The sequence below is a fragment of the Micromesistius poutassou genome, assembly GCF_964030765.1.
Source record: "Micromesistius poutassou genome assembly, chromosome: 15".
Lineage (NCBI taxonomy): Eukaryota > Metazoa > Chordata > Actinopteri > Gadiformes > Gadidae > Micromesistius > Micromesistius poutassou.
The window spans coordinates 6,799,295-6,827,050 of record NC_140285.1 but is presented as its reverse complement, the minus strand read 5'-3'; the positions used below and the strand labels follow the sequence as shown (position 1 = coordinate 6,827,050).

At 43.4% G+C, this 27,756-nt stretch overlaps 1 protein-coding gene across 1 annotated transcript in view; it reads left to right on the top strand.

The window, feature by feature from the left end:
- The window catches only part of dip2ba (disco-interacting protein 2 homolog Ba), a 44,904-nt gene that overhangs the window by 4,324 nt on the left and 12,824 nt on the right, over nucleotides 1-27,756 (top strand). Inside the window, exons 2-16 of the mRNA XM_084479283.1 lie at nucleotides 16,042-16,113; nucleotides 17,489-17,644; nucleotides 17,769-17,894; nucleotides 18,382-18,609; nucleotides 18,931-19,047; nucleotides 20,226-20,345; nucleotides 20,634-20,831; nucleotides 21,113-21,204; nucleotides 21,474-21,584; nucleotides 21,959-22,082; nucleotides 25,653-25,762; nucleotides 26,011-26,113; nucleotides 26,657-26,721; nucleotides 26,833-26,926; nucleotides 27,148-27,267. Coding sequence (XP_084335409.1) covers nucleotides 16,042-16,113; nucleotides 17,489-17,644; nucleotides 17,769-17,894; nucleotides 18,382-18,609; nucleotides 18,931-19,047; nucleotides 20,226-20,345; nucleotides 20,634-20,831; nucleotides 21,113-21,204; nucleotides 21,474-21,584; nucleotides 21,959-22,082; nucleotides 25,653-25,762; nucleotides 26,011-26,113; nucleotides 26,657-26,721; nucleotides 26,833-26,926; nucleotides 27,148-27,267 — 1,836 coding nt within the window. The remainder of the gene's footprint in view (nucleotides 1-16,041; nucleotides 16,114-17,488; nucleotides 17,645-17,768; nucleotides 17,895-18,381; nucleotides 18,610-18,930; nucleotides 19,048-20,225; nucleotides 20,346-20,633; nucleotides 20,832-21,112; nucleotides 21,205-21,473; nucleotides 21,585-21,958; nucleotides 22,083-25,652; nucleotides 25,763-26,010; nucleotides 26,114-26,656; nucleotides 26,722-26,832; nucleotides 26,927-27,147; nucleotides 27,268-27,756) is intronic.

Sequence of the window (27,756 nt, the reverse complement as noted above, 5' to 3'; positions counted from 1 at the left end):
AGCGAGCAGTATGCCCACCTTTCGCAACAAAACCATGAGTCACCACCGTGCTGAATGGATGAATGGCCCTTTCCCCAGTGTCAGAGCCCCCTTCCCCAGTTAACTGGCCTCTATACAATCCGGCCTCCCAACTTGGAAGAATGGGATTAGATACCGTGTTGAATCACCTGGCTGACACTGCGATTGCGCCACCCTCCAACCTGCTGCTCTAGTATCCTGCAGTCACCTGGAGGGTAGATAGAACAATCAAGACATTTGCTTTCTCCCATAACAGCCAGACCACTAGATACTTAGTGCAGGTAGGATAGTGCTGGTAACTTGGCTGGGTTCGATCCCCAATGTTTGCAGCCTACTGTAGACATCCTTGAGCAAGAAGCCCAACTCCTCGATCTCCTGAAACTCTATTCGTAACTGTGTGTCTCCTTGGATGACTCTGTGGTATCAATAATGAATAGTACCGTGTCATCTCCAGCCATTGCATGAAGTAGATTAACTGAGACCCTCAAATTTAAATGCATCTCTCAATTAAACCCACCAAGACGGAGGCCTCCTGGACAGAATGGAGTGCTCTTGGTTCACAATGAAGCTGTATAGAGTTGTGCTGTTGCTGCTCTCAGACACGGAACGCTGATGGAGAGGCCCTCCATGCTATCGCCAGGCTCTACTCGCTGCCTGGGAGTGCTTGTGACTGCGCTAATGCTGAAGAATGCTCTTGTGAATATAAATAGACCCGCCGGGCTGGGCGAATTCACTTTCATGGCTCAGAATGAAAAAACAAGCGTACCCCTTCCACACAAAAGCTCTGCGATTGTTGAAGTTATAAGACTCCCCCACCACCCCCATCTCCCAAACTCTTTCTTGGAAGTCTGAGAAGTCACTTCTAATTGTGTGGTGGCAAATCTTAGTCTCATGCTTGTGTTGACCACTGACCAGGGAGCGGCCAGCTCTGGTGCAACACAGGGGAACATGGTTTTACATGAGTTGTTTAACTGGCTATCTAACACATGTGGGTCACATGGGGACCCGATGGCCTGGTGTGAAATACTGCAGCCCTTGAAGAGCTGCCTATCTTGGGCCAGTCGTACAGCTGTTTCGTCCAGCCGGAACCAACAATCTGTATGCTTGTTAATTATTGAACGCTTGTGAATTAGAAGGGCTGTAAATAGACACTGGCATCCACTCACGACTGTTCACCATCAGGTGTGGTCAGGTCACTTTCACTAGCTTATACCCCAGGGCTTGAGGTTGTAGATGATATTTTCTTGAGCATCACCAGTTCCTCGTCTCTCTCACTATCTCGGCCCGTCTGTTTTGCACCCTCTCTCTGTATCAGCTTCCGCATGTTCTGGTCACCGCTGACTGCATGGAAAATATGAGAGTTTCTCAGTTTATATAAATAAAAACAACCCACGTCACAGGAAGGGTTTGTGGGTCAACTAAACTAAAGGTTTATTTCACATGCATTTTCCGAGTAGGCCTACACAGCCCAATTCTTATTTTCTGTAATATCATAAAGCCCAAGATTTAAAGTGGCGACACAATACATTTTCCAGAAAGTCCTCAGGAAACCCCCACCCCAGAGGGATCTCTATCTCCCTTCTTGGCCCCACAGAACACATTGTGTTGTAGGCTAGCTCGTAGTCATGGACCCCTTTAATTCAGCTCTCCAGAGTACGAGGTAAAACAAAGGCCATGAAAACACATGGGTGTGGTTTCTGCTTCTTTAACCCCTCCATGCCGACAACTCTTGTTCATTCTGGGCCTGTTGTCTTTTCATCGACTTGAAATGAGAAGACCAGCATCATGTTTCAACATCATTGGAATCACAACGTGGTGATGTTACATTGATTTATATTGGGACCTCGAAGGATCCAGCCATTTTGTTTTACATAAACTGTGTCTAACAAACATTAGAATATAAATCTGATAGTTTCTTAATAATTTTAAATGTGATTTGAAATTCAATTCTTCAATGTGACTTTCTTGAAATTAAAATGTTTACGTATACATTTAATTTCATTGACAACCCTCCCCCACCCCTAATAACTTGAGAAACTTGAACTATTTAAATTCCCTCCTCTTTACTAACCACAGCCATTTTAAACACATTCTCTAAGAGAATGAATAGTGGGAAGGGTTAACAACTAAGCTCTTGTAATGTAACATTGTGTTCTTAGACATTTCCTTATGATAAACGGAGATTAGGCAGCTTGTTCTGTGCTATGAGCACTTTTAGACCAGAAGTGTGTGTGTGTGTGTGTGTGTGTGTGTGTGTGTGTGTGTGTGTGTGTGTGTGTGTGTGTGTGTGTGTGTGTGTGTGTGTGTGTGTGTGTGTGTGTGTGTGTGTGTGTGTGTGTGTGTGTGTGTGTGTGTGTGTGTGAGACCGACCTTGATTGATGAGGGAAACCTCAAAGTTAGCATTAAAGTTAACAATTTATCTTGCATCTCTGCTGTTGTTGGCTTCTTATTTCTTTCACGCGTGCCAACTCAAATAAGTCCTTTGTTGTCTGGATATTCTCAAAACTAAGATCTGCCTAATTGCAGCACAAGTCAATTTTTTCTTGATTCATCAATGCCTGATGCATCCTCCAACCTCCTATTAACCCCCCCCACTACTCCAACCGCCTTCTCCAATAACTCTTTTATAGCTATCTGAACTATCAGGTTTCACTGTATACTCAATAATAATGGCACCCTTCTCTCATACTTTAATTGGCAGTTTGGTTGCAGACAGACTGCAGTTAACATAAAGCCAGTGTTACTCACAGGGTGACGAAGTCATGAAGAGCTTTTGTGTTATGATGACAACCATTTTACTGCATTACTTTCCAGGGGATGCTGCTTTCATCTGTCAGTGAGGGCAAATGTTCTGCTCTCTTTGATGGCTCTTTTAGTTAGTTATTGGAGACCTGTGTAACCATGGTGGGAGGTTGGTTTTCAGAGGGACGTTGGTTTAATAATGACGGTATACAATGGCAGGTGGGTTGACGAGAACGTGCCCAGTCTAGAATGTGTTCAGCAGGGTTCCCTCGGTCTCCCCTTGATGGGCTGTGATATCGTCTTGGGACACCCCGGATAGCTGGTGTTTCATATTAGCCTTTTTAGAGCATGCTCTATGAGCTTTCCATATTGGTTTAGAGACTCAGCAAAGCCGTTAAATATTCTGCCCTCTAAAACTCACATGTCCTGTCTTTGATAAGTAAGGTACCATTTTATCTTATCGCTCATCTAATGAACCCTTCTGCTGCCATTTAGACTCAAACCATCTCTTAGGGACAACTCTTTTTGCTGTTTAATGTTGTTAATTGCGATCTTTGTCCCTGCTGAGATCAGTTATTGATCAAAAGTTAAGTCATCCTACACCTTTGTCTGTTTGGCATGTTCGGATAGAGTTAATATACTCAAGTAATAGATAGTAACTAGATTACAAGGTATGTCAGTTTACAGTAAATTTCTCCCAAAAACAGGAAGCAAAACAGTTGAGGGGAGGTGGGGAAGGGGATTGCAGGTTGAGATGAAGAAGTCACCTATTCTAACCACCAGTGATCCATGCTAGGCCAAGGGAGTTCTTGTTTTCATGACCACGCGATTGTTTGATCTTGTGTCTTTACGGGATGTAGCTCATCTGTGCCATCGTAAAGGGACATTGCTGTTGACGTCGCTAGGATCTGCAGACCCCAGGACAGGTGTGTGCTGGCCCACTAGACTGTGGTTACATGGTCGGACCAGATCGACTTATCACAGATTAAGCCATATAACGATGTTGCCACTCGACGGGGGCGGGGCTGTCACTTGTCTGAGTATACATACATCGGATCAGATTGGAATAATGGTCGGGAGACCTGGCTGACTCCGCTATGCTAGGTGGCGCTGTAGTCCTTTCAACAAGAGGTACTAGAGCCACTTCCGGTTCACGGCAACGTAAGCAACAACAAACTATCTGGCGGCACCTGTCACTCAGGTGTGTTTTGGTCTGACCGCAGACAGCAACAGAGGCAGAATGGGCAGAACTCATCGCGATCATCTTAAATGTTGCTGCAGCGATGCATCATATATTCCGTTGCATCCGCATCAATCGATGAAAGATTGGAGCATGAGTTACAGACAAATAGAAGAAACGATGAATAAGAAAGGCTTCGCGAACGACTGCGTTACCGGAGGAAGAGAGCGTCTTCTTTTGCTTCATTTCACATCTAACAAACACTGGGACAAATGTAGTTGATATCTGTGTTTAACTGAGAAAACAGGGAGTGGAAGGATGGGACCCTATAATGTTCAGCTAACTGTCAATAATAAGTGTTACGAGAGTAGTGTATGTGTGTGCGCGGGGATGGCAGTGTGTGTGTGTGTGTGAGTGAGTGGAAGCGTGTGTCAGTTTAGTGAAGTAACAAACAAGTCTGGTTGTGTCTGAGCAAACGTGTATTGTAAAGTTAGTGAAACTAAGAATAAAGTACACAGCCTTTCAATAATGGGCGGCCGCTTCATTCCGACCTATAAGCAGACCCACTGCCGGTCAAAGTGAAGGGTGGTCCCCCCCACCCAGAGAGAACATCGACGTCTCCTCTGTGCTCCTCGACTACTGTCTGGGAGCCGACAGCAGGAAAGGTGTAACATAATAATGTTTTGCTGCGGCGGCGGCGATAGAACTCCCGGGTGAAATCCAGGGCCGAAATTCTCGAGCATGCGCAGGACACCAACTCCCGGCAATATGATACGATCGAGTACACATGCAGGTAGATAGCCGTCTATGACCGGCTCAAGCCCAGCTATCCTATAGACTTCGCAAATCCGGTCCTGAGACGATCCTTTTGGCGAAGCAGATCGAATAAACCTGTTTACATGAATCCAATCTTTATTCAATACGTTCATTACACGATTATGCTCCAGCATGTAAACGCAGTTACTGACCCTCGATCCAGGTCTGCTGTGACACCCGACACGTTGATGTCACTCTCTCTCTGATCCAACCGCCTCACTCATAATATTAGGTATTGTATAGGTTTTATCCAATACTAGGGCTAAAACAATTGAACAAGTCAACCGCAATCATTTTTAATAAGTTACATTAATTAAAAATTCATCAAGAACTGAACCCATTTATCCTTGGTACATTTTCTCTGTTCCCTGTTACATGTTAACAAATAACTGTTTTTAAATTAACCTAAATTTATCTGTAGTAGAAATCTTTTACCTGCCTCTTGTCTGATTGGCTTATCGAACTTCACGTGACGGGCGTCAAGTTCGGGCGTTGCGGCTGTTTGGCTCTTGATTCAAAGTCAGAAAGCGAGTCGCAAAGGAGAGGGAAGTGGCGGTGCCCCATACAAAGGATCCCAAGTGGCGCGCTCAAACAACCATGTTAGTAAAGGCCCTTATGGTGGTTTCTGAGCACCAGAGGGCGGCTTTTTCAGCAGCTCGGGCATGGCATGAGCCACCCAAATCGGAGCCGCAATTTATTCCGGTAGGTACCAGTCGTAAAGGAACCGGTGCCATGGGGCTACCGGACTTTGTTATGCTAACCGTACACTTTTCAAACCTATTTATGTACTTTTAAATGACTCTCCTTGTGACACAGTATTTGTTTTACAGGGGGTTTAACTGGGTGACCCTCACCATGCTGAATACAGACGCTGACCCACCTGTCATAGCTGGACATGTGGATAGTGGAGGAACTAATTGCCGTGCCAATATAACTGCGACCAGCTTTTCCCTCAGCTTAAAAGGATACACTGCAAACAATGGCAGGCTGATAAGGGTTTTCTAAAAGGTCACCAAAGTTTTGTTAACTCGCCGTGAATGGCCATATAGTAGGCCTGGGCAATAAAACAATAAATTATCGTATCGTGATAGACTTTTGATCAATATCAATATAAAACATGTTCAATATTTATCAATAAGAGACTGGACCACCGAATCTAGCAGCTGGGTTTGTTACACAAACACGGTTCCATTCTTATTTACAATATTTTAGTGTTTTCCATTGTTGTATCTACATTGGAGTATTTAATCAATGAACAGTGGAAGGTCATATTAAGTGTTAAACAGAAGTGTTTAAATCCAGCATGGTAATTCCTAGTCTTAGGTCACTACAATTATCAATAGTTATCGATATCGATCAATATGATTTAAGTTCTATCGTGATATATCTTTCAGCCATATCGCCCAGGCCTACCGTATAGTAACCTATTAGCCTGCTAGAATAATAAAATATTACTTGGGCCCAATGCTGGGGGAGATATAACTACCCTGCAAGCCCACTACATCAGCTCCACAAAGATGAAAAGCAAAGATAAAGCACAATGAGAGCAGCAATGACTGCACGTTATTCATCCATCACGCTAAAAATATCTTAAACATTATTCCTAAACGCCAACTGGGGAATGTCCTTGGAATGTGTCCAGGTAACAGTGTGGCTCCTTTGACCAGCAGTAACCTCCATCAAGTGATACATAGAGGACATTGTTTAGCTTTTATCTCTTAACGTGGAGCAGAACTTGTACATCGTCCATGCTTGTATGATGTTACTGATCTGACTCAGTGATTAACCATCCATAACCCTCCTCCCCCCCAACCCACCCCCACCGTTCACGTACAACACGTTGGTGATATCTCTTTGTAAAAGCTTTTAAATTTTATCTTGAATCCCAAAACCAAATATTGGTGTTCTTCTGAGTAACACAGTTGATTCATTGTGGTATTGTACTGCAGTGCGAAGGTGCTGAAAAGGGCGGCCGTTTCCTAATGTGTAATGTCTGAAGCACGAATGGTGTACATGTAGTTTGATGGATAGCCATTCGGTTGCCTTAGAAACATCACTGCACTTTTAAGTTCACTGTTAACTGAATAAAAGTTATTTTGCAGTAAAATGCCATACACATTGATCTCTCTATGTATTTTTCCATTTCAATGAATGATGACTCAGTGTAAGCTCATCTATATTTGTATAGCTCTTTATCGGTTCCTTGAAGCTTCGCAGGCTACATATTGTGGTGACGGTTTCCGTGCCACTATCTTTAGCACCGCTAAGACATTTCTCATTAAAACCGATATGTATTGTTTACTCCACTAGTCTAGACTAGTCATAGACTATCTCTATGGAACAGTGTGTGCCTGCAATGTCTTGTTATCATTTTCTTTATTAAGTCATACCCAGTGTGAGACCTATTTACAAACTCGACACAAAACAATTCTTTCCAAAATCATTGCCTCTTTGCAAACGGCTACTTTTGAACACTGGAACATAGGGCTGTACGCTATGGACTAAAATTCATATCACGGTATGATTTGAGGCATAGACGGTACGGTATTATATCACGGTATGTTAATTTTATATTCTAATTTCGATATAAATGCTTCTGAAGGGGTAAAATACTGGTTAGGCAGCTACTTTTGTATAGAATAATTATTTTAATAACATTTATTGAGCAAAACTGCAATAGAAAAAAATGCTAAATCTTTTCTTTTTTTTTAAGTTACTTCCAGTATGGATAGTATGGATTTCTTTCTCCACTTGGTCGCGGACCTTGCCATATAGTTTTGGCATCTCAATTTGGCTGAAGTGTGTGCGGGCAGGTAATGCGTACCTGGGATTGAGTCTTTTGATCATCTCTTTAAAGCCCTTTCTATCGACATTTTGAAAGGGAACCATGTCCTTACACAGGTAAACAGTGACAGCGTTTGTTATCTCATTCCACCGCTAGCTTTTTTGTCCTAAGGACTGGCTTTGAAAATGCCTGTGGAAGAGATGTCTGAGATGCAGAGACAGCTTCACGCTACCAGTGTCTGTCTCGTACGGTGAATGAGAGCTCGTGAAGGGACTATTGCGCACGCTGTGCGCCTGCGTGCTTGCACAATAGCATACTGCCTGAGAAGGCAGTACCGCTGTCAAATCGGTCCCTGGGAAAAGTAACGTTGCGCCGAATTGAAAAAGGAACTATGTTTCGTTACCATATTTTCAGTAGTTTTGCTTAACTTTACTTTTCACATGAAAAATGAGTTACGTTACTGTATTTACGTTACTTACGGTCACACCAGTCTCACGGTATGGTCAAAATCCATACCGTAGCGCAAATTCACTGGTGTACTTTCTATACCGCTTATACAGTACACCCCTACTAGAACACATTATAGATAAAAATCATCATTCAGTCAGATAAAGTTGTAAGATGATTGCTCTGAATGTTGTTTTTTGAAAAAAGTCCCACTTTAAGTACGGTCAAACTTGTTTACGGGGAATATCTTGAAGGGCGAGAGTCGTCAGTTGGTTTGGCAGTCATTGCTACTGTCAATATAATATGCAAGTTCATCTTCACAGGTCAGGTGCACTTTTATTTAAACTGTTCTATTCTCCATAGTCTCCAGAGTAGTCTCCGAATCGTACAAACAGCTGTGATCTAAAAGTGCTGCCTCAGCCATTACAAAATGTACACACACCGCATCTAGGCTTAAAAAGAGCCCTGCATGGGCCAGGATGCCAAATCTAAATCCCAAAAGTCACAATGTGTCTTCAAAAGCCTGAAAGAAACATAATTTTCCCCATGAGGTTGATATAATATTTAGGTATATTTATACTGTGTATGCTGAATACAGCCTTGTTAAAGAGCCAAGCGGCCTGACTGAGTTTACATTGCAGATCTTCAACTTAATCTAATAAACCCCACACAATTGACCTAGTTTGTTGTTTTCCTCTTAGCAGAAGGCTATAATTATTCAAGTGATTTCATGCTTCGTTCTGGCGTGCCGGACTAGTCTGCATTGCTGGCTGGCAGTGCCTTTTGGTGTTTCTCTCATTCTGTCCTTCCTTCCTTCCTTCCTTCCTCCCTTCTATTGGTTATGACCTATTCCACGAGTCATCTCGGCTTTTACTTTCAGCCATTTGTGTTTTCCAGATTCTTCAGTTACATGTATCAGCCTGTCATCGTGACACTCTCATATATGTCAGTTATATAGCTTTGGTTTGCCATAAGCCTTAAATTGCTGCGAGGCCACAGCTATCCAGGGAATGCTCCAAGTAAACGGACTACTTTAATCGGGATGTGGCAATATGTGCTTGCATGGAAGGGTAGAGTGAGCTGGGCTTTGAACTCACATGGTCAAGAAGTATTTTCAGTGTGACTCAATTAGGACTTAAAGGTTTTATGCATGCTTCTGAGGCTTTTCTAGGCTGAAACCGTTCTCTCTTACTCTCACTCACTCACCCTCTCCAGCTCTGCCAACCAATGGTTTTTCTCTAACCTACTATTTTTGCAGATTTTTATTTATTTACAGACGGTTCAATACATTTTCCTTTTTTAATTTGAGACTTGTAACATTTGTTATCATAATTGTGTCAATTTTATGATGTAAATTGAGGGAGCAAAAGCAGTATCAGCTCCAAATATCGGCTCAAGAAAATCGGCGTTTGGTGTATCGGTCATCAGCTAAGGCTGATGAAAACTAATCGGTATCGCTATCGGCCCTAAAAAATCCATATCAGTCGATCCCTAATTTGTAGCCTGCTTTTTAAGTGGGACATACTCTGGCGAGAGAGGCCTTGGAACCAGCCCTTTTTTTATTATAATATATCGGTGTTAAGTAGTCTGTTAATGGCTATGAAGTACAGTAAACCTATGGGGGTTTTCCCTGCATTAAAAATACCAGCATGATTAGGTGTCCTAAACACACACACACACACACACACACACACACACACACACACACACACACACACACACACACACACACACACACACACACACACACACACACACACACACACACACACCCCTCTGTTAACCTTGCATGGTAACTATGGTGAAATGACACAACCCTCTTGACTAATATGCAGGTGGCGGCTGACAGCATCTGGTTTGGACACATTATTTGGATAATGTTGTTTGTTCTTTTTGGTTCCTAGTCTGCCTCGTTCTCGGCTCAATAGTCGGCTCAATTGCGGGTGACACCCTCTTCGCCTGTCCACTGTGTTTATGTATTTCTGTGTGTTTTCAGTTATTGTTAATGTTAACAGTGGTTAATGCCTTCTGTGGTGGTTGAGTGCCACTTTTCAACGATAAATGGTCTCTTTTAATAAAATTAAAGTCAATGACAGACGTTGTCTGGCTTTAGTCATAAGCAAGTAAACTAGAGCCGCAGATATCTTTCTGTGTTAAGATTCAACAGTATGGCAGGTTGACTGACTTGACTCACTGTGTTGTTGTGAAATGAAGATAAGATTTAGTGAAGATCAAGATATGTTTAACTGGATGTGATGATTTGTTTCACAGTGTTGTCGTGCCATTCAACTTACACAGCAATACCTGAAATGTCAGTACTATTAGATTTGGCATGTATCTAATTATGGATTCATATTCCAGTTAAACAACATAGTGTCATACATCATTTTGTGGTCTGATTAATCCCTCATCACCATCCTATGATGAGATGTGTACTTGACTTTTTATAACCGAAAGCTATAATGATAAAGGTAGGATGTTAACCTACACACCATATCCACATAACTGACATCTGTCCAGTTCTCTAATTTCTTAAATAAAGTACTCTCATTGGACCTCAGACGGTTACTTTTCCACTGCTCTGTGTCAATCCAACTTTTATTAGCAAGTCGATTGATTGTTTGTTTGTTTGTCTTATGTTGTGTAAATTCTTCAGTGTTGCGATGTCCTGGCTTTTTTATTTTTTTGCATGGTTACTCACAAGATAACATCACACATACATCCCTATTATTTTCAGACAGCAGTCCTGCATCACAGTTTAGAAGATGGATGATATTACTCTTTATTTGACCTTCAACACGTCCTTTACTACTATAGCCAGATGGAGAGATTGGATTGTATGGAAACTAGTAAACCTATGTTGTTAATGTAATCTGAGATTACCGATTAGGGAAGATCTTCAAGGATTAGTGTTGAACCTGAATTTTGAATACTCTGGTATTTGTTTGTAAGTTAGAATTCAAATCTCAATTCAAGATTTGAATTTGCTTTTTTAAATACAAAATTATATATATTTTTTTCAATATTTTTTTTAATGCATTTTTGAATTGCAGGTAGTAGGCTAGTTAACATTTCATCTGAATATCCTAGGGATAAAACAATTAATAAGTCTGAGAACACTTTACATCAACACTTAGGTGGAGGTTACAGTAGCCATAGTCAAAATGGCCTGGCCTAACATGGGATAACCAAATGATCGTTCTTTAATGTTGTATTTCGGATACAAGAACATTATTCCAATACTTTGGTAGAACGTTGACTCGTGCCGTCCAGTGTGAGAATAAGTCCGACAGAGATCGACCGACTTTGAACCAACTGGTTGTAATAATAATCAGATTTATTTTCTTGTTCTCCCCAGGATTTCGTTTTTCATGGTGGCCCTCCCAGTAGTCAGTTGCACGCATAGTAATAAGAGGTTGAAGAAAGCCGCAGGGTTAATGGTTTCAGAAGGGTTTGAATAATGGACGTATTTCGTAAATATATTTCAATGTTTAAACGAAGTCAAGAGATCAAAAAGTACTCCACCTATTGATAATAATGGTTTGATAAACATGAACAGAACAGGTTTCACAGGCTCAAATTCAGGCAGGGAAAGATGAGCACTATGAATACACTTTTTGAAAAACAAATTCAGAATATTCTAATATTCGATGGGGAAACCGAATATTTATCCAAGCTTGAATTATTTATTAGGACCAGCCCTATGAGGGATCATTCTCACCCAATGTGTTTTCAATAGAAAAGTACTTCTTCTCCTTTTGGGCTTTTACAATTGCCAATTCAGTCAAAATTTTCACATAAAAATTAGAAGAAATGAAAGAGATGTGAATTCCTCCCCAGAGCCCAAAGCCTCCATCCCTCTACTGTAATTATTGAGCTGTCATGGTTGGTTGTAAATCCTGCAGAAACAAAAAGGTGTGTGTGTTAGGGCCAGGAGGGTCATCACCAGTTCTGCATGTAAATGCAATTGGCAAACATGACACGTGTTTGTGAGCTTAACATTGTAGGACGGACCAAATTAGATCAGCTGACATGTTGCATTATGAGGGCTGGCGCCTTATGTGGACTTAAAAAGACGCCTCTTTATTTAGCATGAAGCCCTATTTTCAAACTGCAGAAACAATAACCTTTTGTATCTTCAGTTTGAATAATGGGGGTGAAGGGTCGTACACGCAGTCGTTTGGAATAATTGTGCCTCTAAGCAGTCGTTGCTCTTGCAGGATAATGGGTCATAAACATGGATTATAAACATGGCCATAACACCATTCAGAGGCAACCCTGGTGCCCGAACCTCCCCTCCAAAAGACGCAAGTGCAGGTCTGTCACAGTTTGTGAAGGACTGATGGTTAGATGTTGAGTCTCCATGTTAAACTCTCCCCTCTCAAATAAGCATAAGTTTGGGTCCCTCACTCCCTCTGAATATACTGACTGATCATTTTTGCAAAATCGCTCATCTCCCAGCTGAATTTATTGAATTGCCTTTGTTTATTACTTGGCCCACCGCCCTTGCTGTTACCCCCTTGTTATTGTGCTTTGTTGCTGTCAGGGTTGCCCTCTGTTAAAGGTCGGTTTCCCCAAATTAAGTGCATACCGCCTTGGCTAATCATTTTCATTCAAGACGAATGAAGTCACAAAATTAAACGTCAATAATGACGTGTGTGTGTGTGCGCGTGCGTGTGCGTGCGCCACAACTTAGGCCAGTCTGTCAGCAATGAGTGAGGACCATGCATCTTCCTTTTACCAAGAGGTCAGGGGTCAACAACAGCCGCTTAAGGGAGGAATCACTGGGTCACCGTCGTGTTGCTTTTTAATGAGCTCCTGGACAGCTGTCTCAGTCCACCCATCTGCATCCATAGAGGTGTACTGTACAACAGGAGACACCCTGTGTGTTGGCACGTCCGTGTGTGCATCCATGAATTCTGTATACACCCTCAAACCTCAGCTGATGTCGTATTCTAATGTTGACAAGAAAACATAACACAGTGTGCTGATTTGACACACTGACATACATCTCACTGTCATTGGGCTGTCCCTGCCCCTTTCAGGCCAATCAGCAATTCTTTTTCACGGTGTTGTAGTACCACCTAACCCGCACCAGCTGTGCACACAGACTCACGCACACATGCTCCCGATCTCTCTCTCTCTCTCTCTCTCTCACACACACACACACACACACACACACACACACACACACACACACACACACACACACACACACACACACACACACACACACACACACACACACACACACACACACACACACACACACACACACACACAGAGAACACAGTTCCTGCAGAGGGTCTCTTGGCCAATGGGGTGCTGTGTCTGGCCAGTTGGCCCAGTCCGTTAACAGGCCGTTTTCCAATCAGCACATTCCTTCTTTTCTACACAGACACAGGGAGAAGGTTTTGGCTTTGCTCACCGCAGGGTGGAGTAAGGCTCATATCCTGTCCCCCTGACCTCCCGCTTTACTTACACACACTCGACAGACACACACACACACACACACACACACACACACACACACACACACACACACACACACACACACACACACACACACACACACACACACACACACTATTTGCCTGAGCTTGTGCACCCCCCCTCAAAACAACACAGGACCAAGCCCTCTCAAAGACCACATCTTTCCCTGTTGTTTTGAAGTAGCTGCCACAGCTGGCCCTCTGTCACTGACACTCATGTTGTATTCTGAAGCCTAAAGCTCAACCCACGCGGTCTGACCACTAACGGCCTCTGTGCCACTCTGTGTCTGTTGTCCCGGCGCGTACAGAGAACCTCTGTCTGCCTCAATGATATCTCCTACCTCTACCACCACCAACGCTCCCCCCCTTGCCCTACTCCATCTTTCCATCCCTCATTCCTCTCTCTCTCCTTGCATCATTCCAAGGGGCCATGGTGCTGTGAAGTGCCTGGGAGAACCCAGCAGTCCGATGACAATGGGGCTACAGTGTTCTTGTGTGTGTGTGTGTGTGTGTGTGTGTGTGTGTGTGTGTGTGTGTCTGTTCGGCAACTTCTCATGTGCTTGTCTGTGCTTGCTTATGTGTTCCTCTGGTCTTTGGCAGACAAACAGACGGCCGGACAGATGGAGACAAACGGACAATCAAAAACAGACACACGGGTCATCATACACAGACAGACAGACAGGCTGTCATAGTCGGACGATGTGAACGACAGACGGGCTGTTCTAAGCTGAACCACAGACAGACAGACGGACAGACAGACGGACAGACAGGCTATCTTGGACATGCTGACTCTAGCAGGGGTTATTTTCTGGCACTCCAGGATAGCCAGGTTCTCAGGCCTGTGTGTAGCCGGGCATGAACTCTGCTGAATGCTGCCTGTCCTCCCCACTAGATAATAACAAAGCAGTCTCCCCTCGCTCACAGTCTATCTCTCTCCCAGTCCATCTCTCCATCTCTCTCTAACACAGACCCCCTGCTTAGTCTCACTCTCTTACTTTAAATTTCTTCTGTTCTATTCTCCTCCTCTGTTTTGTCTTGTTCCACCCCATTAGCCTGACACATTATTTCATTATGCTCACTGAAACTTTGTTTCTTTTTCAATCAGTCGGGCAGTGAAGTCTGCCCGACTTCACTGTCTTCAGCCTGTGTGTGTGTGTGTGTGTGTGTGTGTGTGTGTGTGTGTGTGTGTGTGTGTGTGTGTGTGTGTGTGTGTGTGTGTGTGTGTGTGTGTGTGTGTGTGTGTGTGTGTGTGTGTGTGTGTGTGTGTGTGTGTTTTTAGATTAGGATTGGCATATTGTTCAGACTTGTACCCAAGGCCTTGTTCCATTGGCCTGTAGAAGGAACCTGAATCGAGGAAACCTTCCATTGATACCAAACTCTCTCACATATTTGAAGCTGACAATCCTGTCTCCTTCAGATTTTTGTTCCATTGTTGTTTTCACACGTGTGTTCTCCAAACTCCACCCTCACAACTACTCTCTCTCTCTCTTGCTGACTGTCTAACCCTGACTTGTACTAGGGGCCGGTGGCGGGGAGAAAGCAGTGCAGGGTGGGGGAGAAGAGGGAGAGCTCAGCAGTAGGTGCAGGGATATCCCTGGGGCATACAGGAAGACTTTTTTAAAGATGGATGCACAAAAATGGGGCAGGCAGGGACAACTGGAGAGGCAGAGAACATGGGGTCGTGTGTGTGTACTGTCGGCAGATCTGTGTTATTTATTTGGGTAAATTCAGTTTGCTTTGCTGTGTGTACCCATTTCCTCTGATACAACAAGACAACACCATTCCCCGCTTGTGTATTTGCATTTCAGCAGACTTTCCTTGTTTGCCCCTCTCTGGCCGGTCCAAGGACAAACACCCCCTCCCGCGTCCTTCCCCTTCCCTTCCCCCCAACCACCCCATCACCCCTGCCCAGCGTCACCCCTTCCTAGGCAGGCAGGTTTCCCATGTGAACCGGCGTGTCATGGCTTCCTTCAGGGTTCTGGTGACTGCCCCACAGCTGTTCTCGGTCGACCTGCTATCTCCCCGGCGCTATTGTTTTCCACCAGCTTGAGTGTCAGCCAGTACAGTAATCGTGTTTTTGAGGTGTGTGTGTGTCTGTGTCCTTGCTTCTTGTCATGTTGTCCGCCACAGCTTATGCTCGGTAAAACAATGGTCTAATCAACTGTGTGTGTGTGTGTGTGTGTGTGTGTGTGTGTGTGTGTGTGTGTGTGTGTGTGTGTGTGTGTGTGTGTGTGTGTGTGTGTGTGTGTGTGTGTGTGTGTGTGTGTGTGTGTGTGTGTGTGGGGGGGGGGGGGGGGTTAATTAAACCACCGATCGCCGTTAACCAGACTCTGGCCAAAGAGGATTATTATGACTCAACCCCCTGGAAATGTGCTAGCTGAAGGAGTGTGTGTGTGTGTCATTTTGGTTCTGTGCAACAACTGTCTGCCTGGGTTAATTTATATGATTAGAGTATGTATTTGCTCATGTTCAGACACACTGCTCATGTGCACTCACTGTCTTAAGTTTGTGAGTGCATTGCTCTGACTGACCAAATAGTGCTGTATTGTCTTCTTTCTTAGGTGACATCACCCAGAAGGGATATGAGAAGAAGAGATCCAGGCTACTGACCCCCTACATCCCTCACATAACAAGTAAGGCCCCCTCCCTCCCAGAGGCATCTTCCCCTCCCTACACTGTCCCGCCACGTATTCTCTGTGATAAGTTGTGTTGAGATTAATCTGGTGATATACATAAATGTTGGCATCTTTGTATTTTGCCACGGGAGTCTAAAAAGGTAAAGTAAACTAATTGGGTTGTATTTGAAACATTTTGTAACTCATCGGCTGGGTTGTTACTTTTCCCAATGGCTTTGGTCTGCCATCTTGTGGCAGAGTTGTGCATTAGATTTATGTTTCTACATATTGCCTCAAGGATAAATCATGGCTCATAATCTGTGACTGTGTTTTTCCACCCTAGTACTAGCGCCGCCTTTTAAAATGAATCTGTATTTATTTAGCAAAATGTTTGCTTGCACATATATAATATAAATATATCTCAATCTAGTAATCAATCTTTGGTTTATCAGGGCTTTTATTTATTTAATGAACACGGTTGATGGATTTCGGTCTATGATGGCTTGTTCTTCTGGCCGGAGCTGGTATTTGGGAGGCTTTAAAGCTGAATGATCACCTCCTTTCCTTGGGTCAGTCTCCACGGGCCTCCATGCCCTTCATCTCTGCAGGATTCTGCTAGGCCCCCCTTTCACTTCTGATAGTTGGCAAAAAGCATTCCTTCTAGAATCTAGGGGACATTGTAAAGACTTTGTTACAGCTCTGTAAATAATTTTCCGTAAACTTAGTTTTTCTCTTATTTTCCCTTACTCTTTTGTCTATATTTGTTTATAAAGGAATGCATCAACTTTATGAACATTTTGGACTATATCAGTGTGAACATTTCATGAAAATAAAAAAGTTTTGAAGTATAATCTCCATCTTATCAGAAGCTGCAATGGGTAAGATTTTTGTTTCCCAACCATGTTTATCAGACCAAGAAATATATTTCCAACCAGCTACTGCTACTAGCTAGCAAGCTATATGTTCATTAAGCTATGCTAGCCTTGAATCACATGCACAAAGTTGAAAGACAGCCAGGGGTTGTGCTGTTTCTCTGAGCTTCTCTGATTGTTAGGAGTGGGCCTCGCTGTGGAACATGAGAATGGAATATCTTTGCCCGGCAGCTACGCTGGTCAATGAAACTCACTTACAAGACAGTGTGTCAGTGTATCTAAGAAATGTTTTGGCGCAAAATTATAATTTCTATTTTTTTAAACTTTAATGAGATTTGTTTGAAGTAGGATTTAAACCAGACGATGTACAATACCAGTCATGAATTACATCAAAACACATAACAAATTGGCTCTCAAAGTGAACCAAACTTTAATATTCTTTAACCTATTCCATTACAATAGCATTGGCAATGTAACCTTGCTATTGCCGGCAAATTCAGTTTCTCTCTGTTGCTCCCCAGGTGTGGAGCTGTCTCTGCCTGATGTGCAGCTCACCCCGGGACACAGCGCAGAGCCCAGCCCCAGTCCGGAGGCCCCGGGGCCCTCTACCTCCTCAGCTCCCAGGAGCCACCGTGCACACCGCAGTGGAGGGACCCGGGACGACCGCTACAGATCAGGTAATGCAACACACACCGATACACCTTCAGAACCAAATACACCTCACAATGTACTCGTCCAGTCCTATGAACAAACACACAGGAACACACACACATAAACATTAGCTTTTTCTTCTTCTTCCAGACATCCACACAGAATTGGTGCAGGCAGCGCTGGCCAAGCACAAAGAAGAGAAAATGGGGCTGCCCATGCCTACCAAGAGACGCTCTGCCTTTGTCCAGTCTCCTGTGGAAAACTGCACACCTCCAGGTACACCTCCTTGGGTTTTTAAATGTATGAATGTGTCACCAATCCTGAGGTCAGTGAACAATGGTGACATTTGCCTGCTTCCGGGAGACATAACACTCCTTTTTCAGTGGAAGCAAACTATCATGTTTACCTTATCTTTGATTACAAGACAGGCTTTCTCTGCCTTTGAGAAGTGGTGCATTTCACACACCTGTTATTGACAGGCAAGATGGATGTCCCAAACCAATCACGTAAGCCATCCCCTGATTGGTCAGAAATCAGCCGGGAGTGGTCTACAATCATTCAGAGCTAACGAAATGCTAAGACCCGACGGCTGGCTATGCCGTTTTCCAACAAATCGCACTCAAATAACCGCTCCTAAATCTTACAGACGGCACCTTTTTCAAATGAGTGCCAGGGCTTTCCAGAAGTATCCGGTGCTTTTTTTTTTTGCTTGAGCTCCATCCTGACATGCACCGGCCCTCTCTCCTCTCCCCCCCCCCAACAGACACGTCTTCGGCGTCGGAGGACGAAGGCTCGCTGCGGCGGCAGGCGGCTCTGAGTGTGGCGCTGGCCCAGAGCCTGCAGAGCCCCGACTACTGGATCAACCGCTCCCTCCAGGGCTCCTCCACCTCCTCCTCCGCCTCCTCCACCCTCTCCCACGGAGAGCCCAAGATCCAGCCCCAGCCCCAACCCTCCACCGCCATCGTTGACGTCCTGGCCCACCTGCGGATAGGTACTCCATCCCGAGACCTGCTGCTCATGGGATGTGCTTCATAGGCTTGTGTCGTATGCACAATGGGCTGCTTTACTATGCTAACAATTTAAACGGTGGTTCTTGATGCTTCAAATGCTAAATATGCCTTTTTGTTGCTCTACTCTCTCCGCTAATCTTTTTTAAATTCCTATTGCAGTTCTGCACTTACTTTCTGCTGTGTCACTTTAACTTCCCGTCTGGGATTGATAAAGTATATCTCATCTTTATTCTTTAATCATATTGTTAAATACGCTTCCTTAGTTACAACATCATTGGTGTTCCCTGTTCACTCTCCCCCAGAGAACAGCGTTCCTCCAGATGTTACGTCTTCCAGCTCCAGGCTGGACCTGCCCCCTGCTGTCAAGGGCATGAGCCGGGGACAGAGTCGCTGCAGCATGCTGGATAACACCGCTGATGGTACACACGCTCACCTACACCCACACACTGGTGTACACATACTTACACCTGCCATACACGTACACATGTATACACTGCTCTATCATCTATTTAAAGTTCCCCATTTTACTTACTTACTATAGAATGAGTTTTATTTGTGGCTTTAAAGCCCTGGTCATCTTAATTTGTTAGGATGCCAAATTATATTGCAAAATATTGCAATATATTTCATCAAACATTAACATCATCCACTTCTGGTCCTTAAGTAATCAGCCTGGAGTCTGCACAAAACGGTCACTCATAAATGGATATTGTTGAGGACCGTTCAAGTACGGTCCAAAATCTTTAAGTTAAAAGCCTTAATGGATGGGGGTAATGCAATTCCGTCTGACAGTCGATCCCTCCTGCTCTGAATCACCCACCACCACTAAACATGATGACTTTACACTGTTTAAAGTAATAGACGCTGATGTTGAAACAAAAATACACTTTACATTGCCATACCAAGTCTGACGCCCTGAAATGATTGGTTGGTACCAAGCCAACGATGCGGAGCACCAGCGTTATCCATTTCCTTTACTTTACTTTATGTACAATTAGTTTGGGTTCATTTGAAAACAATAATTAGTACATAATGTTAATATGTTCTCATTTGCATATCTATTCATCCTGTTTTGTGTGTGTGGATTTTGGTGCGTTTTTGATGGCATTGTGTGACACTGTACCGAGGTGTGTTGTTCTGCTCATATCCATTGGATCTCAACACTATCCTCATTCCAGGCTACTGTGTGGTTGATGCAGCTAACGGATGTTTTTGTTCTTTTTTTGGGTACCATTAATCCACCCCCCCCTGTTCATTTAATAAAAAGGAAAGAGAAAAGGTAATATCAACCATAAAACGGGCTGAGGGCAGGGGATGCCGACCAGATCCTGTCAAGCTTCCCTTTCTTTCCAACTGTTCCCATCTGTGTGTGCCCCGTGCCTTGTCTGTCTGTCCCGTGTCCTAGCCGTAGATGTGTTGTGCTCCCTCTAGCTCTCCAGTCTCCGTCTGTGTCATGCTGCAAACTTTCAACCGTCTTTGTGTCTTCCAAAGTCGTAGCAAGCCCTTTTCCAAACCTTTCTGCTAGTGATTGTGTTCCTGAACCTCTGTGTATCTGTGTGTGTAGTGATAAATATGGTTGTTACCTCTGTTTGTTTAGGCGTGCCAGTCAACAGCAGGGTGTCCACTAAGATCCAGCAGCTGTTGAACACCCTCAAGCGGCCGAAGAGACCCCCACTCAGCGAGTTCTTCCTCGATGACTCGGAGGAGATTGTAGAAGGTGTGTGTGTGTGTGTGTGTGTGTGTGTGTGTGTGTGTTATCTTTTGCGAAAATATCTATGTAATATGTTTTTTTAAACACAAATGCCTGTATGCATACGTCTGTCCACTCACTTTGATTTTAGTCTCAACTATACTCTGTTTTAGATTTTAGTCTGAACTATACTATATACTGTCTAAAACATAATATTAAATACTTAAAAACTATACTCTACTACAGTTAAAGACTAGGTTATGTAAGGGGCTATTTTCTCATACGCTTTGTCCTCTCTGCTGTCCGGTGGTCCAGTGCCACAGCCAGACCCCAACACCCCCAAGCCGGAGGGCCGTCAGATCATCCCGGTGAAGGGCGAGCCCCTCGGGGTGGTCAGTAACTGGCCCCCAGCCCTCCAGGCTTCCCTGGCACGCTGGGGGGCCACGCAGGCCAAGAGCCCCGCACTCAGCGTCCTGGACATCACCGGCAAGCCTCTCTACACCCTGACCTATGGTGAGCCGCACCGCCACTCTGACCAACGGTTATTTGAGTACTGTTGGTTAGAAATAATTGTAATCTTTTTGTAATTTGTTAGAAATGTTTTTGGTTGTTTAGTTTACAAATTCTTGCTCTCTTCTCCTCTAACCTACAGCAGCTTTAAGAAAATGTAATTTGTCTCCCAATTGCTCATGATTACTTTTCTAAAGTTGTTAGTAAAGTCGAATCAACCAAATCAATGTGCTCCTGTGTTCCAATGATTACAGCGGTGACAATACTCTTTTATTTGTCCAAAGGTAAACTATGGAGTCGCAGTCTAAAGCTGGCCTACACATTGCTGAACAAACTGGGCACAAAGGCGGAGCCGGTCCTCAAACCTGGAGACCGGGTAAGAGTCAGGGTCCACCCCAGGGTTGCTACTTCAGTCCTCCTGCTCTTGAGCAAAACACCTTCCCTGTAACTGCCCAAGAGGAGGTGTGTGTGTGTGTGTGTGTGTGTGTGTGTGTGTGTGTGTGTGTGTGTGTGTGTGTGTGTGTGTGTGTGTGTGTGTGTGTGTGTGTGTGTGTGTGTGTGTGTGTGTGTGTGTGTGTGTGTGTGCGCGAGAACTGCTGGTGGACCTTAACCACAATGACGTTTGATAATGTGCTATTCTCCTAGGTGGCGCTGGTGTACCCCAACAGTGACCCAGGGATGTTCTGGGTGGCATTCTACGGCTGTCTGCTGGCCGAGGTCATCCCTGTACCTATTGAGGTCCCACTGTCACGACAGGTAGACGGTTCACAGCACAGACACCACTGAGTGGCCTGAAGATTGTAGATGTGTACTTTTTAAGGTTTTTAGTCATCACAACGTTAATGAACCAGTCATTTTCAATTCACTTCATACGCTTGCATGAACCAGTTGTCACATAGTAGATTAATATCTGTATTTTATAAAATAAATTAGGCCCTTTCTTTTATCTAAAAGTACCTCAAAAGCACTTTTAATCAATCTATTATTTTTGTGAATAACTGCTTCCATAACCCTCATAACAAAGACATTCATCATACTGCGGGTATATTGACACAGTTGGGAAATCGATTGGAACTGTTTATCCATCTGTCTCTCTCTCCATGTCTGTCTCTCCCTCTCTGTCACCACAGGACTCTGGCAGCCAGCAGATAGGCTTCCTGCTGGGCAGCTGTGGCGTGGGCCTGGCACTGACCAGCGAGGTGTGTCTCAAGGGACTCCCCAAGACCCCCAACGGAGAGATCATGCAGTTTAAAGGTCAGCATGTTCATGCGGAGTCATCTCCCGCCTCCCATCCCACCCAACCCCGGCCCTCACACACACAGACAACGCATACTCAGCACACTCTCATCAGGATTCATCGAGACTCATTAGAGCGACTTAAAAAGAGACAATACTTTGTATCTTGGCTGGTTTATCTGCCTGAGGGTGTGGGGGGGTGAATTGATGAGCCCGCTGTGGAAATGGATTATTGATGGCTCTGCGGTTTATGTTTATTTTGATATCACAAAGGAATTCCCATTTCCGAGCCAGATTTAAGCCTGCCCAAACTCATGTCCAGTCTTGAACAATATGGTCTTTATTCAGGCTACAAATTAAACGTACATAAGACCCAAACCCTTTCTTATAACTTTTTCCCACAAGAAAATGTACATAAAATATATAATTTTAAATGGAAAACTAATGTTATGAAGTATCTTGGTATAAATATACCGAGAAACCTAACTGAAATATATAATACAAATTATCACCCTATCACGAAAGAAATAAAGATAGATTTGGATAGATGGGCTCCTCTAACACTTAGTATGCATAATCGAATAGAGACTATAAAGATGATAATTTTGCCGCGACTGTTATTTCTTTTCCAATCCCTACCGGTACAGATACCGACTAAACAATTTACTGAATGGAATCGGATGATTTCTAGGTTCAAATGGCAGAGTAAGAAACCGAGAGTATGTTTTAAAACACTACAGTTATCCAAAGAAAAGGGAGGCATGTCTCTACCTTGTCTAGAAGACTATTATAAGGCAGCACAATTACAATATTTAGTTTACTGGTGTATCAATGATTACGAAGCAAAATGGAAAGAACTAGAAATAAACCAACTTCATATCCCACTTCAATCCTTGCTTGGTGATACAAAGTCTAAAGGCTGCCCCACACTACACGATTTTTTTATCTTATGCGATTTTTGAGTCGGAGTACACCACACACTTAACGAGAATCGCAGCCGATTTTTGCTCTCCGATCCGACATAAGATTAGAACACAAGACGGAACACCCCACACTACAGGATAATCTTATCCGATTCTCAGCCGTGTAGGCTACGTCATCCAGCACGAGACAAGAGATCGAGAGACAAGAGATGGTAGATCTAGAGCAGCGGTTCCCAAACTTTTTTTCCTGCGCACCCCCTTTACGTCCCAACCGAGTTGGCGCACCCCCGATCCCCACTTCAAAAAGAAGGAAAAAAAACGCAACAAAGCTTTGTTTTATCGCCATATAAAGACTCATGTTTAATCATGCGCAAATAACCAGAACACGCATGACAATAACAACATCAACAAATATACAACAAATAGGACAGCCAAGGGACACGACTGACGTTGTGTGCAAGATCTGCTCATGTGTGATACGCGCAATAGACGGGCAGACGACCGATCTACATGACCACTTTATGCGCCTCGCAGAAGTTAATAGAAATGATGATAAACAAAATATCACAGAGCATAGAGCAGGATTGTGAACGTTTACAATGTATCATGTCAATTTACAATCTGCAAAATGTGTCTGTGTTAGGATATTGATGCTGCGCGCCTCCTATTTGCAACGGAATTTGTTTAGGATATAAAAACATTTAATTTAACACACACGCACTAAAACAGATATTTTCGTTTTTAAATAAATATTTGGAAACGAAAATTTAAAAGTGAGAATTGAATGCGCTTTGGCATGATGGAGCACCTTCGGGTCAGCGTGTGTGTGTGTGTTTTGCGTGTGTGTTTGTGTGTGCGTGCGTCGCTATTATGTTGACTACACACTCAACATGCTGAAAATATCTAACATGTTGGATAACCCCGATTTTGAGATCGGGAGGTCTTAAGTTTATGAGATTCTATCTTAGAACACTACGGCAGACAGGATAATCTTGGCCGATTTTCATCCCGATTCGGCTGCCATGGGAACGCCACCCCGATTCTCGTAAGGGGCAAATCGGCCCCGATATCGGGACATTTATCTTGTAGTGTGGGGTCAGCTTTAGACCATTTATTTTGAAAAAATAAGTACATTTACAATGGTTCCTCTCAATATCTCGTTTAAAGAATGTAAGAATCTAAAATTGGAGAGAAACACACAAATGCTGAGATGGGTTGAACATGATGATGATTTTAAACCAGCACAGCTAGACTTGAGGTTTAAACAACTGACCAGGAAGGGCATCACATCATACTGTGTAATTTCGACCAATACAGGCTTGGAAAGCTTCCTACATCTTCAAGAATCCCACAAATTGGACAGACAGGACTTCTACAGATATTTACAGATTAGGCATCATTTTGACAAACATTAAAATGATGATAAACGATGATAAAGCTGATTTGAATCTCATCAAAGTCTTTATTGATGCTTATGGAGGCAAAATCCGTAAGAAACTAGTGTCAAGATTATATTCCTGTTTACAACATTCCAAGAAACACACTACACTTTATATTAAAACTAATTGGGAGAAGTAAGCAAACATAACCTTAACGGAGGAAGATTGGTTAAATATATGTCAAATAAATTCTTCCACCACCAGTTCGGGCCAATGGAGAGAATTTTCATGGAAAAACGCTGTACGGTTTTTTATTACTCCAAGAAGTAAGTATTTACAGAATGGCATAGCAGATTCTGGACACTGCTGGAGACAATGTAACAATACAAAGGCTGACCGCTATCATATATTTTGGAATTGCACGGCAATCCAGCTCTACTGGTTAGACATAATGTCAGAAATAAAATCTATTTTGGGCTTTGAGATCAATTTTAATTTTTGCACTGTATATTTAGGTAATATACCAACTGATCTTAACAACCAAGATAAATATCTTCTCAAAATATTACTTGTAGCCGGTAAAAAAGCCATCACCAAAAATTGGCTAAACAAGGAACCACCAACCAAAAGAGAGTGGTTAGTAATTGTAAAAGAAATAAACGAGATGGAAAAGCTTACATTCACCCTTAGACTTTGTATTAATAAATTTCAGAAGTACTGGTTGAAATGGTTATCACATGAGAATATTATTTAGATTAGATTTTCCAAATTACTTTTTACATTTGTGTCTGGTCTGATCGAATTTACACTGGACTTTGAGGCATGCTTCTTGGATAAAAAAAAAAAAGGCCATAAAGAATCGGCCACTTTGGTTTCCTATGCTGGATTTACTTAATTTGGACCCTAATGACTTTATCTGAACTGTGATGACATGCTGGTGATACTTTGATTTTGTGCCCATCCCCTCTTAGAAATACAATGGAGGTAACCCGTAACATGTGTCTTGATTGTAGATGTTAGGCTTTATTATGCCCTGCCTTCGGTGACCTAAATGTTTTATTCTGTTTCCTTTTCCTTTTTTTTTGTTTGTTTGTTTTGTTCTTTTTTTCTATTGTATCTGCTTTATCATAAGAAAAAAAATAAAGTTACAAAAAAACAAAGGAATTCCCAGGTTGGAAATGTTCCTGTTTCATCATTTATCATTTGTGTACTGAAATGATGTGTCAGAGATATATGTATCTCCCATGTTGTGTATGACACACTGTTTGTGTCGTTGTTTTGTTCAGGATGGCCCAGGATGAAGTGGGTGGTAACGGACACAAAGTACCTGACCAAACCCTCCAAGGACTGGCAGCCACACATCCCAACTGCCAACACAGACACTGCCTACATAGAGGTGAGAGTTCCTTCATGTGTTATGTTTTGTAGCAGTGTGATACTGTGAAGCCCTTTCAGATTGTAACAGGGCTGTACAAATGCAATGACCCCGACTGGACTTTCTGCAGACATTCATCGACGTCTCAAACGCTTCACAGGCCAATATTCACAACATTTCAGGGGCCACTCTATTAGGATGGTTAAGGGTGACTCTGACTTTCTCTCCAATCTAATGTATCTCTGACTCTCTCATCATCCCTCTTTCAGTACAAGGCCACGAAGGAGGGGACCGTGATGGGTGTGGCTGTTTCCAAGATTTCCATGCTGACACACTGCCAGGCACTCACACAAGCCTGTAACTACTGCGAGGGTAAGACCTCTCTGAGATCATGAAGACCCAGCAATAGAGAGCCACCCATATACAGCCATTACCGTAGACAGTTTATTTGAACAGATCACACAGGGTACAATGTATGTACAATGTACAAAGGCAACTCGTGATGACCCAATACAAGGTGCCATTGTGAAGAGTCTGGCCTGAGATGTCTGAACCGAACCCTGTTCTCGGACAGTTTTAAGAGCAGCTATCAATTCAACAATTGATCCCTTATCACCTTCTGAAACTCTACTGCAAGATAGCTGTCACTATAGAGTTTTGTCCTCCTTATTTATTTATCCGTCCACCTTCCCTCCCCCTCACTTGGCTTTTAAGGTAGTTCTTCATAAACCAATGTTAGATTAGCCTCCTCTTGACTTGGAGAAGATCAGCTAAGCTTCATAGTGGCAGCAGCCATGTAGTGTGGCCACATTTAGAATATCATTCAACCTACTTCAACTAAATTAAGTAGAAAGCACTCAAGGCAGGTTCATCAATTAATATGTATATATTAATATTAAGTGTGTCCTTCCTCAGGGGAAACACTGGTCAACGTCTTGGACTGCAAGAAGGACATGGGCCTGTGGCATGGGGTCTTAACCGTGAGTCTTGATATACCTGTTTGACTGAACTGCACTTCATGTGTTATACTTTAATGTCTTGGTGGTGTGTTGCAGTGCACGTTTGACCAGCTGTGTCTGTTTGATTTGCAGAGTGTCATGAACAGAATCCACACCATCTCCGTGCCCTACGCCGTTATGAAGGCCTGCCCTATGTCCTGGGTCCAAAGAGTTCACATCCACAAAGGTAGGACTCTGTTCCAAGCCCGATTTCTCTCCCTCTCTCCTATGCCTGCATAACAGTTTGTACAAAATATGTAATTGAGTGCTTGACATAAAATCTAGGTAAAATATTTATTAAGTATAATAAGACCATAACAATAGGTATCCACAGATGCTCTGGGAACACCTCATAAACCAGTGGCCTGTACCACGCTTTAATGCAGTTTTCTCTCGGTCTCCCTGCAGCACGTGTGGCCTTGGTGAAGTGCAGAGACCTCCACTGGGCCATGATGGCCCACCGGGAGCAGAAGGACACCAACCTCTCCTCCATACGCATGCTCATAGTGGCTGACGGAGCCAACCCCTGTTAGTCCTCTGACACACACGCACGCAAATACGCACACACACTCACACACACGCCCATAGACACACACACACACACACACACACACACACACACACACACTCCTTTAGACACACACACGCGTCCGTAGGCACACACACACACACACACAACCCCATCGGCACACACATCATTATGCCCTATAAAAGAACTGTGTGCTATTTTTAATGCCCTTTGAGGAGTTAAGTTCTGTTTACCCTATTTTAATTGGCAGGTAAGGTGATGCAAATGACAGCATATGCTAATGCCATTGGAATGATGTTCCAAGTTAAAAAGGTTCCAAGTTGGACTGCATTCAAATAGATCTAATTTAATTTGGATCGCTGCAACTGGATAACGTTCACTGCGGTAATAGGATGGAGAAATGCAACGATAAAAAAGAATGATACAGCCACTTAGCGGTTTTCCTCTACCACATCTCCTAATTGTTTTCTTCAAAACAAATGCAAGTG